The sequence below is a fragment of the Cebus imitator genome, unplaced genomic scaffold (assembly GCF_001604975.1).
Source record: "Cebus imitator isolate Cc_AM_T3 unplaced genomic scaffold, Cebus_imitator-1.0 Scaffold155, whole genome shotgun sequence".
Lineage (NCBI taxonomy): Eukaryota > Metazoa > Chordata > Mammalia > Primates > Cebidae > Cebus > Cebus imitator.
In genome coordinates, this window is record NW_016107470.1 from 1,781,677 (window position 1) to 1,796,269 (window position 14,593).

A 14,593-nucleotide genomic window follows, 5' to 3' on the forward strand; every position below is an offset into this window, starting at 1 on the left:
TGTTATTCGTCTTATTCTCCATTTTTACAAGCAAGACTTGGAGACTAACGCTGTGAGTGGTACACAGACAAATCTGCTTCCACTACATACCAGTAATTCACACTCTACTCGACAGTCACAGGGACTCGCTCTGAATCTTTTATAGATGTGAGTTGGATTTGGGCTATGTATGATATACAGTTTCAGTTGTATAGCAGGGATGCACATAAAATAATATATGAACAGCTTTGAATCCACATTACACTTTATATAAAGTAAAAGATTGTCAGTTCTTCTATGATAAGTTCCTGATGATGCATTTACAGTGTTATTGAAACATAATCATTATTGCCAATCAGATATTGAGAAGAAACATCTCAACTGATATGCGAATTTTTAAAAGCTTTCCATCTAATTTTTAAAAATCAATGTTAAAAGAAAAACAAAACTTAACTACCTTCTCTATGGGTGTTCTAACATCACATATTCTTCTCTGATTTGGTGCTATTCACTGAGAAGGTCCCTTTTTGACTGCATTAAGTGTGGGTATGGGGATATGTTTAAAAGCAATCCAAATGATATTTAAATGGCTGTGGAAGTGCCAAGCAGCAAAGACACACGAATATCAGACCTAAATACATTTTGAGATATGATCTTATGCCATTTATCCTTTTGGGAAATTGAATATAATTGAATGTCATTGTCACTGCATCATATCCAGAAAAATAAAAGCCCAATTTCATAACTTCACTTTGGGCTCAGTGCTAGTATATTCTTACAAAGCTAAAAAAAATATTAAACCCATAATGATCCTATGTCAGAGAATTGCAAGTTTTCTTTTGGCCTTTTGGAATGTGTGCTGCCTTTGGGTTGCTCTGTGGATGAGGGAGTGCACACATGACATCCTCACACTCAGGCTAACACTCAATGAACCTGAAAAATCTCTAGGCCTGGGGTACGAATATGAAGAAGGGAGCTTTCAAACTTCAGAAAACTTCCCAAGGTGCTCCCATGGAATTTCAGAGCCTCACAAAAATGATGCAAATTATTTACAGATGAGTCAAGAAAGAAATCTGAGTAACTAAACCAAAACTGCGAGCTTGTCCTCAGCTTTGAGCCCCAAGGTTCGTGAAGGTTTGTGAGTCCTGTTAACCCTTTCCCAGGCAGTGGAACACAATGACTGTTCACACGCAGGATCCAAAGTCCAGACACACCCTCAGAGAGATGTCTGGGCGTCCTCTGGCTTCCAGAAAAGCCTCCTTCAAGGAAATGGCAATGCACCAAGATAGAGCCTCAGCACCACCTCTAGCCAGAGACTAAGTGCTTCTTTGTGAATGAGTGCCTGATTTGGTGCCCCGTTTGGGTAGCACAATCTCCAGCTGAGGTACAGAGCTTGGCTGAACTTTGGCCCCACTTGGCCTCCCCTTAGGTGCTCTTGTGCAATGAGTAACCTGCACAACCATGTGTGGCAGCCCTGCAGAGAACATTGGTTTCCAGAGAGAAGTGTTGAGCCAGCCTGCCAATTCATAGCCTGACTCTGTACTGCCAACTGTGGGATCTTGGGCAAGATACCGTCTTGATGGCTTAGTTGTCTCATGTAAAACATGAGGATAATAAAAAAACTCACTTCATGGGATTGATGTGAGGATTCAATTAATTATTACATGGGAGGTGCTTAGAACAGAACCTGGCAGAGTAAGCATGCCATAACTGTTACTATTACTAGCTCATCCACGTAATAGATGGAAATTGCTGGGAAGGTTTTTCTTATAAAAAGGACCAAAATTTTTGTCTTACTTAATGTTCATTCCCACTTGAATTTTTCTTATTGAATGGAAGAGGTGCACAGGGACAGAATAAGGAGACTTGGGTTTGGGATCCAATGTGACCACTGCTAAGCTGCACGACACTGGGTAAAGCCCATACCTTCGGCTCCAATTTCAGAGTCTCCATCCACAGAATCAGCAAAGATGTGAGGAGGATTTTTGAGAGGCTCCCGGCTAGGATACTTTGGGTCTAAGATCCTAAGAATGTTAACATTGTGAATAAGTGACTGTGGCCTTTCTTCCCTTCTACTGTCTTATATCTCAGTGCTTCATATGCCCCAATGCTAAAGATTCATGAATGACTCAGTGCTCAATATTTTCTTTTCACCTCTTACCTTCAACGTAGGTTGGGAATGAAGCCAAGCTTTTTCTTGACTGTAATTAAGACAAACAGGTTTCAAAAAGAGCAAAACATGATGAAATATGCATTAACACAATCATCCATGCAACATGAAAAATAAATACATTACCAGTGGCAGTTACCAGTTATTGATCATTTTTAGCTAGAGAAAGTAAAGTGCAGATAAACATGCATTTATTAATAAAGGTTACCTAAAACTCAGAATAGTATATTCATTATTTTAGATGATCTAGAAATTTTATATTTCACAGAGAGGTATCTGCCAACTAAAAAACAATCTCACAGACAAAAATCTCTAACAACAGCAATAAAAAGATCACAATTTGTATTCTTAAGGATCTGCATTTCCATGTGAAAAACTGATTAATGAAAGCACCAATGCTATGATTATATGTTGAAATTAAGAATTATCTTAGAGAAATTTATTTTAGTCTTTGTTACAGTGATCTCCCACTGTACTAAAGATGTGTGCTAGAGTTTTAAAAATATCTTCCTTTTATCTCCTAATGGAGTTTTAGTTGAAAAACTCCATTATATAAATCATGATTGTGTGTTATCTTAAAATAAGAACACAACAAAGGAGTAAATTTAAAACTCTGGAATTTCTTCTATACCTCAGAAAAAAGGTCAGTCTTCTCACAGCACTGTTGGAAGCAGAGATAATGAGCTAGACACCTTTTAGGGCCTGATTAAATGGCAGCTTAATCTGCCTGCTCTTAGAGGAGCAAAAACTCACCATACGTTCCTATCAGAAGCAGATGTACTAGATATAACACTGACTGAGATAAGAGAAAGAAATTCACCCCGGCTCCGACCAGTAGTAGAATTTGTAGCTGGTATGTCTGGACCAGAATGGTACAAGCATCACAGGAGAGTGGAGAGCTAGTGTTAAAGACAATTCCCTAAAATGGGCAGAAGGTAAGATTTGCATGGCCAAGAATTTCACGGCTGAGAACCTAACAGGTCTTAGATGATTATTTAAATGTATACCTTTAAGAGAAAGGATATCTGGCATTGAATAGCTATTCGGTAGGCTGACCTGCATAGATGGTAGACTCTGGGTTGCCTGGCAAGCTGGACGAGGAAAGTGCCCTGGGTGAGCGTTGGGATATCATGGGAAGCAATACCATCATCTAGCACTTGACATAGTGCTCTTTACTTGGAGGATGGGAATGGCAAAGGGATGATAAATCAGTTAATACTTGTACAACAGTCTAAAAACAGTAGTTTTAATTGTTTTGTGAAAAATTGGGGCAGTTGAAGAAACTTCTAGACTCCAACTCAGTTCAGGATAATGACAAGAACTCAACAGTAATCACACAACACATTGTATAGGGCAACTTTTCGGTAAACCTGCTGCATATGTGCTCACTGGGATGAAATGGCTCTGCACACCAATGTGAGTGGGTTTCTAGTGCACCAGGAATGAAAAGTTACCGGCTACTAATGCATTTACGGAAAAATGCACACCAAATAAAAGCCAGGATATGTGGATAGAGGGAACAAGAACTCTAATTTCAGCACTGCTTTATGGTAATTGTATTTTCCACTTACCTAAATGAGAAGATAGGCCTAGTTGAGGGCCATCAGTCAAATCTGTCTAATTCTGTTTGGTTTAAAGAAAAAAAACTCTCATAACTTCATGGTATGCAGATGGAAGCTAGCTTCTTCACAGGGGCTGAAAACTTTTAATTTATTACTTCTCATCACTTCTCGGCCTTTTGGCTAAGTTCAAGTGTAATTTATTACTTCTCAACCATCTCCCTACCCTTGTCCTAAGTAACTAGAGCCTAGGGTAATGACAGTTTGTTTAATCAAAATTGCTTAGCCTCCAGGTACACCTAGGAAGTCAATTCTCATTTTCTTGCTCTATTTGGATACTTTTCTGAATGCTAATCTCAAATACAGTGGCCAGATTTTAGCAGAAGCTACAAAAGAATTACTTTATAACTCTAAAAGCTGAGATTTTATTAAGAGCTACAACAGAGGGTATGTGGTACATTCACTTACTCTCTATTCATGAGCTCACGACTAGCTTTTTTTAGTCTCTGGGGTAAGTAAAAAAAAAATTTTTTTTAAAGAGTTTTGTGAAATGAAAGAATCTCTAATTATTGCATACAAAGAGGATTTTTATCATTTCTAAGGATATGTAGAAACATGAGCCAAGTCTTGCAGGAATTGAGAAACTAACAAGTTTGCCTTATTATATGTGATGCATAATCAAATGCTGAATATTTAGATGTCTGGTTAGCCCTTTATTTCACACACCGACTGAGATGAACATCAGTTGATTCTTAACTTTCGAGAATAAAAATAAAGTTGCATTCAAAAAGCTAAAGGCTAAGATCTTTGGGATTTGTGTTTTTTGGGGCACATAAATTGAATCATGTGCAGAACGTGGAGGCACAGTTGGACAACTGGAACAATGACAGACAAGCCACCTTGTCCATATAGTCTGTGACCTGCAAACACTTTCTACTCCAGGAGTGGCAGATCTTGGCAGTTAATAACACGAGTACGCATGAGCTCTGGATTTGAATCCTGGCTGACCACTTGTAAGCTCTATAATCTCAGGTAAGTTACTCAACCTCTTAGCTTCTTCAATCAGCAAATGAGGACAATGATACTTACCTCACAGAATTATTTTAAGAGTTAAATGAGACACTACCTGTGATTTTTCTCAGCCCAGTTCCTGGAACATTGTCAATGCTCAAGAAATGACAATGCTCATTACTGTTATCTTCATGGCAGCTGTTTGTTCTCCTCCAACCATGTGCCATAAAAATGAAGCAAACTGTGGAATGGTGGGAACAGCGGAAACTGTGCCCATCACTCCTGTTCCAAATGGCCAAGGGTCTGAGGCTCAAGACCAGAGGAGGCTAAAGTATATTTCTAAATTCTAATGTTGGTGTCATTTTAGAGAAGGTTTATGCTTGTTTATTTGATTTAATAGGAACAGATTAATTAAAAAATACTTTTCCTTTGCATAAATATTTAATGGAAAATATATGTGTATTCAAGGATACCTTAAGGGTAAATTTTAACTAAGACTCCCTTTTAAAGTGATCTGCCACTCAGTTTAAGACAGAGATTGTTTTTTTCATTGCATTTAACATAAAATTATCAACAAAATGAGGGAAAAGGAGACCCTCATGTGGTTTACCTCTTTGACGCATCTCCTCAGTGTTGATGAGGGAGGGAGCATCTGTATTTAGTGTGAGCTGAGCCCATACACAGATTATGGCGCAGACCAACATTGACCTGATGTTGGCTCATTAGCAGATGTGGGTGGCAGTTCGCTAGGTATAAAAGGACCCTGGGTACAGGAAAAGGCAGTGGCTCCCCTCTGGGGCTGCCCTTTCTCAGCCCCAGACACCTCAGTAGGAGAAAGCAGTATCTTCTCACTGAAAAGCTCCCATTAGCAGGGCAACCACAGAATTTGTTGACCAAAAGGGATACACTTTAGCGCTCCACTGTCTGGCAGTCTGCAGCCACACGTGGCTATTTAAGTTAATTGAAATGGGACAAAATGGAAACTTCTGTTCCTCCATTACACTGGCCACACTTCCAGGGTTTGACAGGCACATGAGGCTAATGACTACCATAGTGGACAGAGCAGAAGTGGTACATTTCCAGAATCATGGAAAGTTCTAGCTGATGGCACCACACCAGCAAAAGAGAAGAGTGTTCATAAGGTGGGCTGTCTGGACAACAGGTGTGAGCTGGAACCACACCCTGGGTAAACTGGGGATATATAGCCACTCTATTCTTATGAAAGTTATCTCATTTGGGCCTGAAATAAATGGGTACTTAAGAAACCAACCTGGCTGGGTATGGTGGCTCAAGCCTGTAATTCCAGCACTTTGGGATGCTGAGGTGGGTGGATCACAAGGTCAGGAGTTCAAGACCAGCCTGGCCAAGATGCTGAAACCCTGTCTCTACTAAAAATACAAAAATTAGCCAGGCGTGGTGGCATATGCCTGTAATCCCAGCTACTCAGGAGGCTGAGGCAGGGAATTGCTTGAACCCAGGAAGTGGAGGTTGCAGTGAGCTGACACTTTGCCACTGCCACTCTAGCCTGGGTGACAGAGCAAGACTCCATCTCAAAAAAAAAGAAACCAACCCATTTCCCAAAGCACAGAGCAACTACAAGTCCATAGCATTAGCAGGCATGTGATGCCAGGAGGAAAGATGCTGTACGTGGAGTGTTTGGTGTCTGAGGTCGAGTGCTGTTCAACAGAATTCCTTGCAATGATGCAAATGCTCTATAAACTACCCTATCCAATACAGTATCCCCCACTGATAGCCATCACAGTTGGCTACTGAGCACTTGAGGAAATAAACTTTTCATTTTATTCATTCATTAGACACCTACAGCCAGTGGCTATCAAACTGGATGGCGTGGCTTTAACAGGCAAATTGCACACTGGAGAGGAGAAATCAGGATTGTTCTCCCCAGGGTAATGTGGGTCAGGAGTGCTGTAGGATGCTGTCTTAGGAAGCATCCTAGATACAGATGATAGAACAGCATTAGAGTAAAGCAAAATGGCCCGATGGCTTTGATAACAAAACGGCACTCTACCTCTTTATTTGTGGAGGCTTCCGCGGGGTCGCTGGGATGAAGGGGTGTGCTTGATGACTCTGCACCCAAGGGTGAGGAACTGCCAGGAGACGGAGACTAGAACACAGCAAGAGGAAACACAGTGAGAATTTGAGGGGACTCGCCAGACACTTGGCTGGGGGAAAGGGGCTGGGAGAGAGAAGCAAAGAAGAATACAACCAAACGGACACTGCGGTGGGGAGAAAACCTCTTAGAAAGGAGCTGCCAACTGTACATAAAACACTGTGGTTTTCAAGCTTTCTTTTTCAAGTCCTGCCATGCTTTCAAAGGAGCTTTTCTAGCTCTGGGCTGTTTTTTTCCCATAGGCCGAATGTTGAAAGAAAATAGAGAAAAGGTTGACTATCAAAAGTCCTAAATGAATTGAGCTAAGTATATTACACAAATATATTTAAAACATTTTTTTTCTTACTGATGGAGCCAAGTATTTAGGGTACCAAACATCTTATTAAATCGCCTGCCCCAAATGATCCAAATGAAAAAGTAAAAATTAAAACATACATTTTAAAAGATGTAGCTGGGCCTGATTTTGATGACTAGAAACTATACAACCTATATTTTTTAAGTCAATTCAAATTTCAAATATTTTGTCCTATTTAGTCTACAGGCTATTGAAAATTCAGAGATATTTTAGCATCCAGACATTACCTTGAATGCTCTTAGAACGGTTCAAAAATCCTTTGTCAAACAGTATATTTGAAAATAAGGCTTAGAAAAATTAAGCCCAGGGAGAATGGCCAAGTTAGGTATGGTATTGCCTGGGCTGACGGGACCCCAGCTCCCTGTGCAGGCAGGCCCTGCTAGATGTGAACAGGAAACTCCTAGGTCGGTGTATACAGAAGGTGTCCATAAATATCTACTGAATGTATGAGCAAATAAAACAAGCAAGTGCAGGGATGGGACTGATACAGGCCCGGGAAACACTCCCCAACCAATCACCAATCACTGTTATGTGCTCCTGAAATCTTGGGAGATGAAAGGCATCTTCAGGTGAGCCACAGAGATGCTTAAGAATTCTGCAGTGGTGGTCTTCTGAGAGGAAGGCTGTACTGCCTCACAGTCTGTTGGCAATGTTTGACAAAAGGCATAAAACACAGAGAAAAACCAAACACAGGTGTATTCTCTCAGGAAGCATGGAGATGTGAGTGTGGGGAGGTAAGTCCTGGGCAAAGGAAGAAAAAAACCCCTAGTGCTTGCTTGAACCCATGTCTGATTTGTCAGGACTGGCCCCCTTGGGGAAGCTGAGGCACAGAGACATAAGTACAATATCTGCATGGAAAGGGAGAATGTTTCACACAGCAGTGGTGCTGGCGGCGGGGGGGTGGCGGAGGAGCACACCGATAGACAAGGGGGAGCTTGGTAAGCATTGTGTGAAATTTAAAAAAAAAATCTTTTCCAAAAAGTCTGAATCATGGAAAATACAGAGGGTCACAAATGAACAGAAAGACAATGCAGTGAAATTCATTTTAATTCAGATGAAGAAGTTGTGTGATCCCAGTTTATTGTTGTGAGATTTAAATTTGTTTCTTATGACCTCATACACTTGATTCTAGGCAGGGAGGTGACGACAACGAAAGAATCCCTTAAACATTCACATGCAGACATCAGACACTCTGTGGGGAAGCCAAGAGGGCAGGCCCACGGTAACAGCTGGCATAAAGAACCCCAGGCCCCACAGCCCCTGGCTGCAATAAAGTAGCTCCGCATGCCTTCAAGAAGAAACATACACAACATTTATTTGGCACCCAAGAGAGCTGGTGGGTACTTGGTGATTTAGCTCTATGTTTGGCCTACTCCCAATTAATGTAGTAAAGTCTTTATGAGAATTTAATGCCTTTAAATTTCCCCAGTTTTTCAAATCTGAAGAGCTTCTTTGGATATGTATGGTTCTATTTTTTCCCCCAAGTAATTTTCTGTCACAAAAATTTTAAGGGTCTGGCCTCCAGGGAACCTGGTGCAGCTGGATTTTCTTTAATTGCTTGGTTTGAGGGCTGTATCACACCTTCATTAAAAACAATCCTCCAGAGAGTCTCACATTTCCCATTTCTCAATTGCTGCAAATCTTCTAAAAATAAATTCTTTACAACATTATGGGAACCAGATGATCTTAGGATGATGTAAGAAGACAGGTTATACAGACAGTGAGCAGGGGCATGGAAGAGGGAGCCTGGACCCCACAGGAATGAGATGACTGCTACAGAGCACCCACATGGAACAGGGAGAGGCACAGATGGGCCTGCAGTGGACACTGCCCTCACAGAGGCTCTCGATGGACCCACACCAACCTCCTCAGGGACCCTCAGACCTCACGTGCTCTAGCCTTTGGCACATGCTTGAGCTCATTCAAGTTTCCTCCCGTTTGAATGTGCAATTAATGACTTCCACCTAGAAAGTTCTCCCTCCTTCTTTCCTATGTTCAATGTTCATTTCAAAAGCACTCATCTTGCTGAAGCTTCTGCAGACTCTATTCACAGTACATTTCTTCTCTCCACGGCCATGTGCCCTGCTGTGTAACCATCTGTTCACATGTATGTCCCTTCTCCTCCAAGAGCTCTCAGGAGGTAGGGAGCTTGTCTTGTTCGTGTTCATCATCCAACTGCCTCACCTTGGGTGTTATAAACAGTAGGCACTCAGTAAATGTTTACTGAATAAATGGCTTCAATTTATTCTAGCTTTATAATGTTTTTCAACTTGCATAGGAAGCAGATATGTTACAGATATGCACCCAATGCTTTCTTCATGTTTTAGTGGCCAATGGTAGGCCCTTTTCTGATACAGCATCCCTCTAGTGCTGTATGCAGAACATTCAATTTGCAGTTTTTTTAAACTAAAAAATATTTTTTTTTTTTTTTAGAGACAGTATCTAACTATGTTGCCCAGGTAGGTTTTGAACTCCTGGACTCAAGCAATCCTCCTGCCTCAGCCTCCCAAAGCACAGGGGTTACAGGTGTAAGCCACTGTGCCTGGCCTCAATGTGCATTTTGAATTAGAGAAATGGTCTTTACCTTTGATGACTGTCACCTGAGCTCCAAGGAAGCTCTTTTAATGCAGAAAACTGTCCTCAAATGAGAGACGACCCTATCTAATGGAAGCCTAAAAATCACCACCCCATCGCCTAAATGTCAAGGGTGGACAGTTTCAAAACAGACATGACCCCATGAAGCCTAAACAATGGTGTTAGTGTTTAACTCATCTCAAATGTCTGCTTAACAAGACTTTGTCCATTATCTCCAACTTCCACCTTGATATACTCTTAAAAATGGAGGAAAAAAAACTGAAGTTACATAATACTGCTAACTTCCAAAGAATTCATTGGAGGCAAAATTTAGGCAATGAAATATGGTAGAAAAAGTAAAATTATTATCACACATATCTCTATCTGGAGTCTCATGCCTTCTGGGCTGCTGGATGGATATACAATTTTAAGCAAATGAGACCATTTGCTTGTGAGGGTGGGATGCAAATGTGGGGTTGGGAGTTCACAAAGGTAAATCCTGAACGTGAACATCTATCTAGGATGCAATGCTCAGAGATGACTCACCAGCAACTCCCTGTTCTACATAGTTACAAGGTCTCCTTAAGCTAACAACTCATCTTCTGCAGATTATGTTCTAGTAGATTCTCTATAGCTACAATCTAAGTTTTACCACCACAGCTCTGGGATTCCACAAAGCAGAGTTTTTAGCCTCAAGACCAGGTTCCTGAACGTCAGACAAGAAATGTATCATCCTGTCCATTGGCACTGAGTCCAGAGGTGGCTAAAGCACACAAAAGTATCTTAAGGCAAAGCTGATTATTGATTTTAATTCATTTTTTTTTTTCTTGAGATAGAGTTTCACTCTTTTTGCTCAGGCTGGAGTGCAGCAGTGTGATCTTGGCTCACTGCAACCTCTGCCTCCTGGGTTTAAGTGATTCTCCTGCCTCAGACCACCAAGTAGCTGGGACTACAGGCACACACCACCACGCCAAGCTAATTCTTGTGTTTTTGGTAGAGATGGGGTTTCATCATGTTGGCCAGGCTAGTCTCAAACTCCTGACCTCGAGTGATCTGCCCGCTTCGGCCTCCCAAAGCAATGGGATTATCACGGCATCTGGCCTCATTTAAATTCTGACTGAACATCTCTTAGGGACAAAGACTGCACTCCTTGTGGTAGCGTGGAGACATACAAACAGGTCCTGGAACTTTCAGGTTATGTTTGAAGGGGAGAGAAGCAGCACCACACGTTATTGTTATTTATTTATTCCTTCAACAGACATCTCAGTGCCTATCTGTGTTCCTAACACTGGGCCAGGAAGCAAAGAGAAAGGAGACATGTTTTCAGAGAATAGGAGGAGACAGATATGGAAAGGCAGGGACCCAGCAGGTGGCCAGGATGTTCATCTGTACAGTGGGGACACAGAGGGGGTGGTCAGTTCTGCAGGAGGGGAGGGGTGTGCATCAGGCAATGCTTCGTGGGGAGGCGGTGCTTCAGCTGAATCCCGAACACTGTGTGGTCTTCATAGAGCAGCATGAGTCAGCAAAGCAGGGGAAGATACTGGAAACAGAGGTAGGGAGGAGGAACAGCACAGCTCTGGCAGGTGAGAAACGAGGCTGAAGAGCTGGGTGGGGACTAGCGTCTGGAGCCCCAAGGAGAATGGCACAAGGTGTTAACAGCAGCTACAGCTCAGCAACTAGTATTTGTCCCGGGAGTGGATTTTTTTCTTTTCTTTTGTGAGTCAAAGGGCTGCTTTCCTCGTTAAAGAATCTCAATACAGGCACTCAGAACTATTTCCTGAGTTGAACTGGAAGATCTAAAGGAGTGAGGGATGGAGTTGCCACTCTCACCATTTGGAGATCTGCAGAAATAAACTTTTACAATTAGGAAAAGTAGATAGGATGATAAGAATCCACCAAAGCTGGAGGTAAAGTGTTCCTGCCTCCTTCCAAATAGATGATGAACAATGTTCTATTCTAGAAAGGCCTGAGGACTGGGGCAGGACCTCAGAGAGCAGGGCCATGATGTGGAGAGAGATTCAGGGATCTTGAAAGACTTTTGGAGAAATTCCAGTCAAGAGACACACAAAAAGTGAGTTCTACGTGGGCCATTCATTCAACACTGAAATGCTGACAGTGTTGGAAAAAAACCCAGATACCTGCCTCCCACAAGAAACTCCTGATCTTTCAGGGGAGATAAGCCTATAGGTTACAAATACAGGGTGACTTCGGTAAACTTCTGTAAACTTCTGCAGTGACTTCAGGGTCACTGTCTGAGTCACTGCAGAAAAACAAAAGTTTTAATGGCACAAAAAGTCACAAATGAGCCAACTACTTATAATGTGCTATAGTTTGAGTGTGTTCCTTAGAATTCTTGTGCTAGAAACTTGTTCCCTAGTGTAGCAATGTTGAGAGGTAGAACTTTTGGAAGGTGACTGGGTCATGAGAGCTCTACTCTCATGAATGGAGTGATACGTTCATGAATTGATGGATTAAGGGGTTATTGAAGGAGTGGGTTAGTTATTGTGAGAGTGGGGCTATTATAAAAGTCAGTTTGGCCATTCCTCGTGAACCCCCTTAAACATGTGATGCCCTAAACTGCTTCAGAACTCTGTGGAGTAGTCCCCACCAGCAAGAAAGCCCTTACCAGGTGTGGCCCCTCCACCTTGGACTTCCCAGCCTCCAGAACTAACAGAAAACAGACTAAGACACAATATCAATGCCCACCTGAATGGTCCTCCACCCCAAATACTAGCATCTATTTATCTAGTCCACATCTTTCTCAACTGGTCTTCTGTTGACTGTTGGGACCATCTGACATTACAAGGTAAAAACAAAACAAAAATAAATAATAGCAAATAAAGTTCAGAGGTACAAATATTGTAAAAATAAATAGATGGATAGCAGAACAGCAAAAAGTTGAAGTCTTGCTCAAGCCAGCTACTGACAATGGAGAAATTGACGGGTTGCACTGGTTAATGGAGTGATGAGTGGAAAGAGTGGTAACATTAGAGGTGCTTCAAAAGAGAATGACTGGAATATCAAATAATTAAGAAAGGCCCCTAGGAAAACTGAGTCAGTACCTAAATATTTTTGCTGAAATGTCTCTTTTTATGATTGAGATGACCCTTTCTGAACATGCTCCAAAAGTCACATGTGAATTCAAGGTTATTTTGTGTGATTCAGTGACTTTTTTTTGAAAAAAAATTATAACTAAGATCAATACTACATCATATAAAATCGGTACTATGCCTCTATTTTACAAATTCGTGTACAGTTGGAACTACAACCTACATGTTGATAGTCAAAAGGTAAACTAAGGTTATATTTATAATTTTTAGTATTGCTTTTCAAGGTAAAGTTCTAACTAAATCACTTCTTACCCATACATTGAGAATGCTGTTCCTCATTTCAAATGAATGAATGTTAAGTAGCTTTTCGAAGGTACACATTGGCAGGGATTCCTTAGAGAACCTCTGTCCTAATGGCTGAAGTGTGGCATGACAACTGCCAAGACAGGCAAGAAGAGAGAGCCCTAGAGCAAGGGGCGGAGAGGTCACCTACACTGGCTGGGCCAGAAACCCTTCTAGTGGAAGAGATACAGAATCATCTGCCATCACAGCACTTGGGACTTCAAAAGCTCTGGAATAAAGCCTATTGGTTGAAAAATCAATCAACTCCTAAGACAATGGGTTTAGTCCTCAAAGCCACTATTACCTGCTTTCTTATATTACGATCCATTTTGAAAAGTATAGGAACTCAATTACATTTCTCCCTTGAATTTTTTTTTAAATAGAGTCTTGCTTTGTTGCCCAGATTGTAGGGAAATGGTGTTATTTCAGTTCACTGCAACCTCTGTCTCCTAGGTTCAAGGGTTCTCCTGCCTTAGCCTCCCAAGTAGCTGGATTACAGGTGCCCGCCACCACACCTAGCCAGTTTTTATATTTTTAGTAGAGACAGGGTTTCACCAGTTGGCTAGACTGGTCTCTAACTCCTGACCTCAAGTGATCCACCTGCCTCAGCCTCCCAAAGTGCTGGGATTACAGGCATGAGCCACTGCCGTACCCGGCCCCTTGAAATGTTTTTAATTTTATATTGTAGCTGAACAAGGTAACTTATGTTTCAGGATATTGAGGTGATTAAATGCTTAAGCCTCAGCATCTGGCAGATTGGAATCTGAATTCTGGCTATCATTCATGGCTCTGACCCTGGGCAGGTCATCCATCCTCTCTGATACTTTCTGAGAAATGGGGAAGCAGCTACCACCCGCCTCCTAAGTGGCCATGAGGATTAGTTGGTGATAATGCACACTAGGGGTGGGTTCAGTGCCTGGGCATGGGCAAAGCATCCAAGTCTTTTATGATTCCAACAGTTAGAAAGTTTATTTCAGCCCTCTGGGAGAGTGCTCACAAGGACAGCAAACACCTACGGGGATGTTTTCTTCATCTCGTTTCCTTCCTTATTAAAATTTTATTCATGGATAAAACTGAAAATCAAAAAGGCACTATAAAATCATACCAAGATTCTACATTAATTCGTAAGCCCCAAAACTCTTAATGGTCTATTGGTAATAAGAGCTTATTATTGGTTAAGGCTAGGGGGTATATTCAACTACTGTGTGCATCTTCTGGCATGTCCACTAACTCCCAACCAAGATAGCATTTCCAAATATAAGGGTTGAGGGTGATGCTATCACAGTGATTGATTTACAAAAGAGAATCAGGACGTATGCATGCCTCTGCTGTTAATTTATAGCACAGCTCACACACGACCTTGGTACACCACTGATTAGGACACCTGGTGAAATACCCCAGCCAGCCTACCCAACCTTAATG

At 41.6% G+C, this 14,593-nt stretch overlaps 1 protein-coding gene across 3 annotated transcripts in view; it reads right to left on the minus strand.

Moving 5' to 3' along the window:
• APBA1 (amyloid beta precursor protein binding family A member 1) overlaps positions 1 to 14,593 on the minus strand; it is a 213,007-nt gene that overhangs the window by 36,037 nt on the left and 162,377 nt on the right. For 2 of the 3 annotated variants that reach the window (XM_017543437.2, XM_017543438.2), the window contains exons 3-4: positions 6,749 to 6,844; positions 2,141 to 2,180 (exon numbers count right to left, since the gene is read on the minus strand). In XM_017543437.2, coding sequence (XP_017398926.1) covers positions 2,141 to 2,180; positions 6,749 to 6,844 — 136 coding nt within the window. The remainder of the gene's footprint in view (positions 1 to 2,140; positions 2,181 to 6,748; positions 6,845 to 14,593) is intronic. The other variant, XM_037743823.1, reaches the window with a different exon arrangement.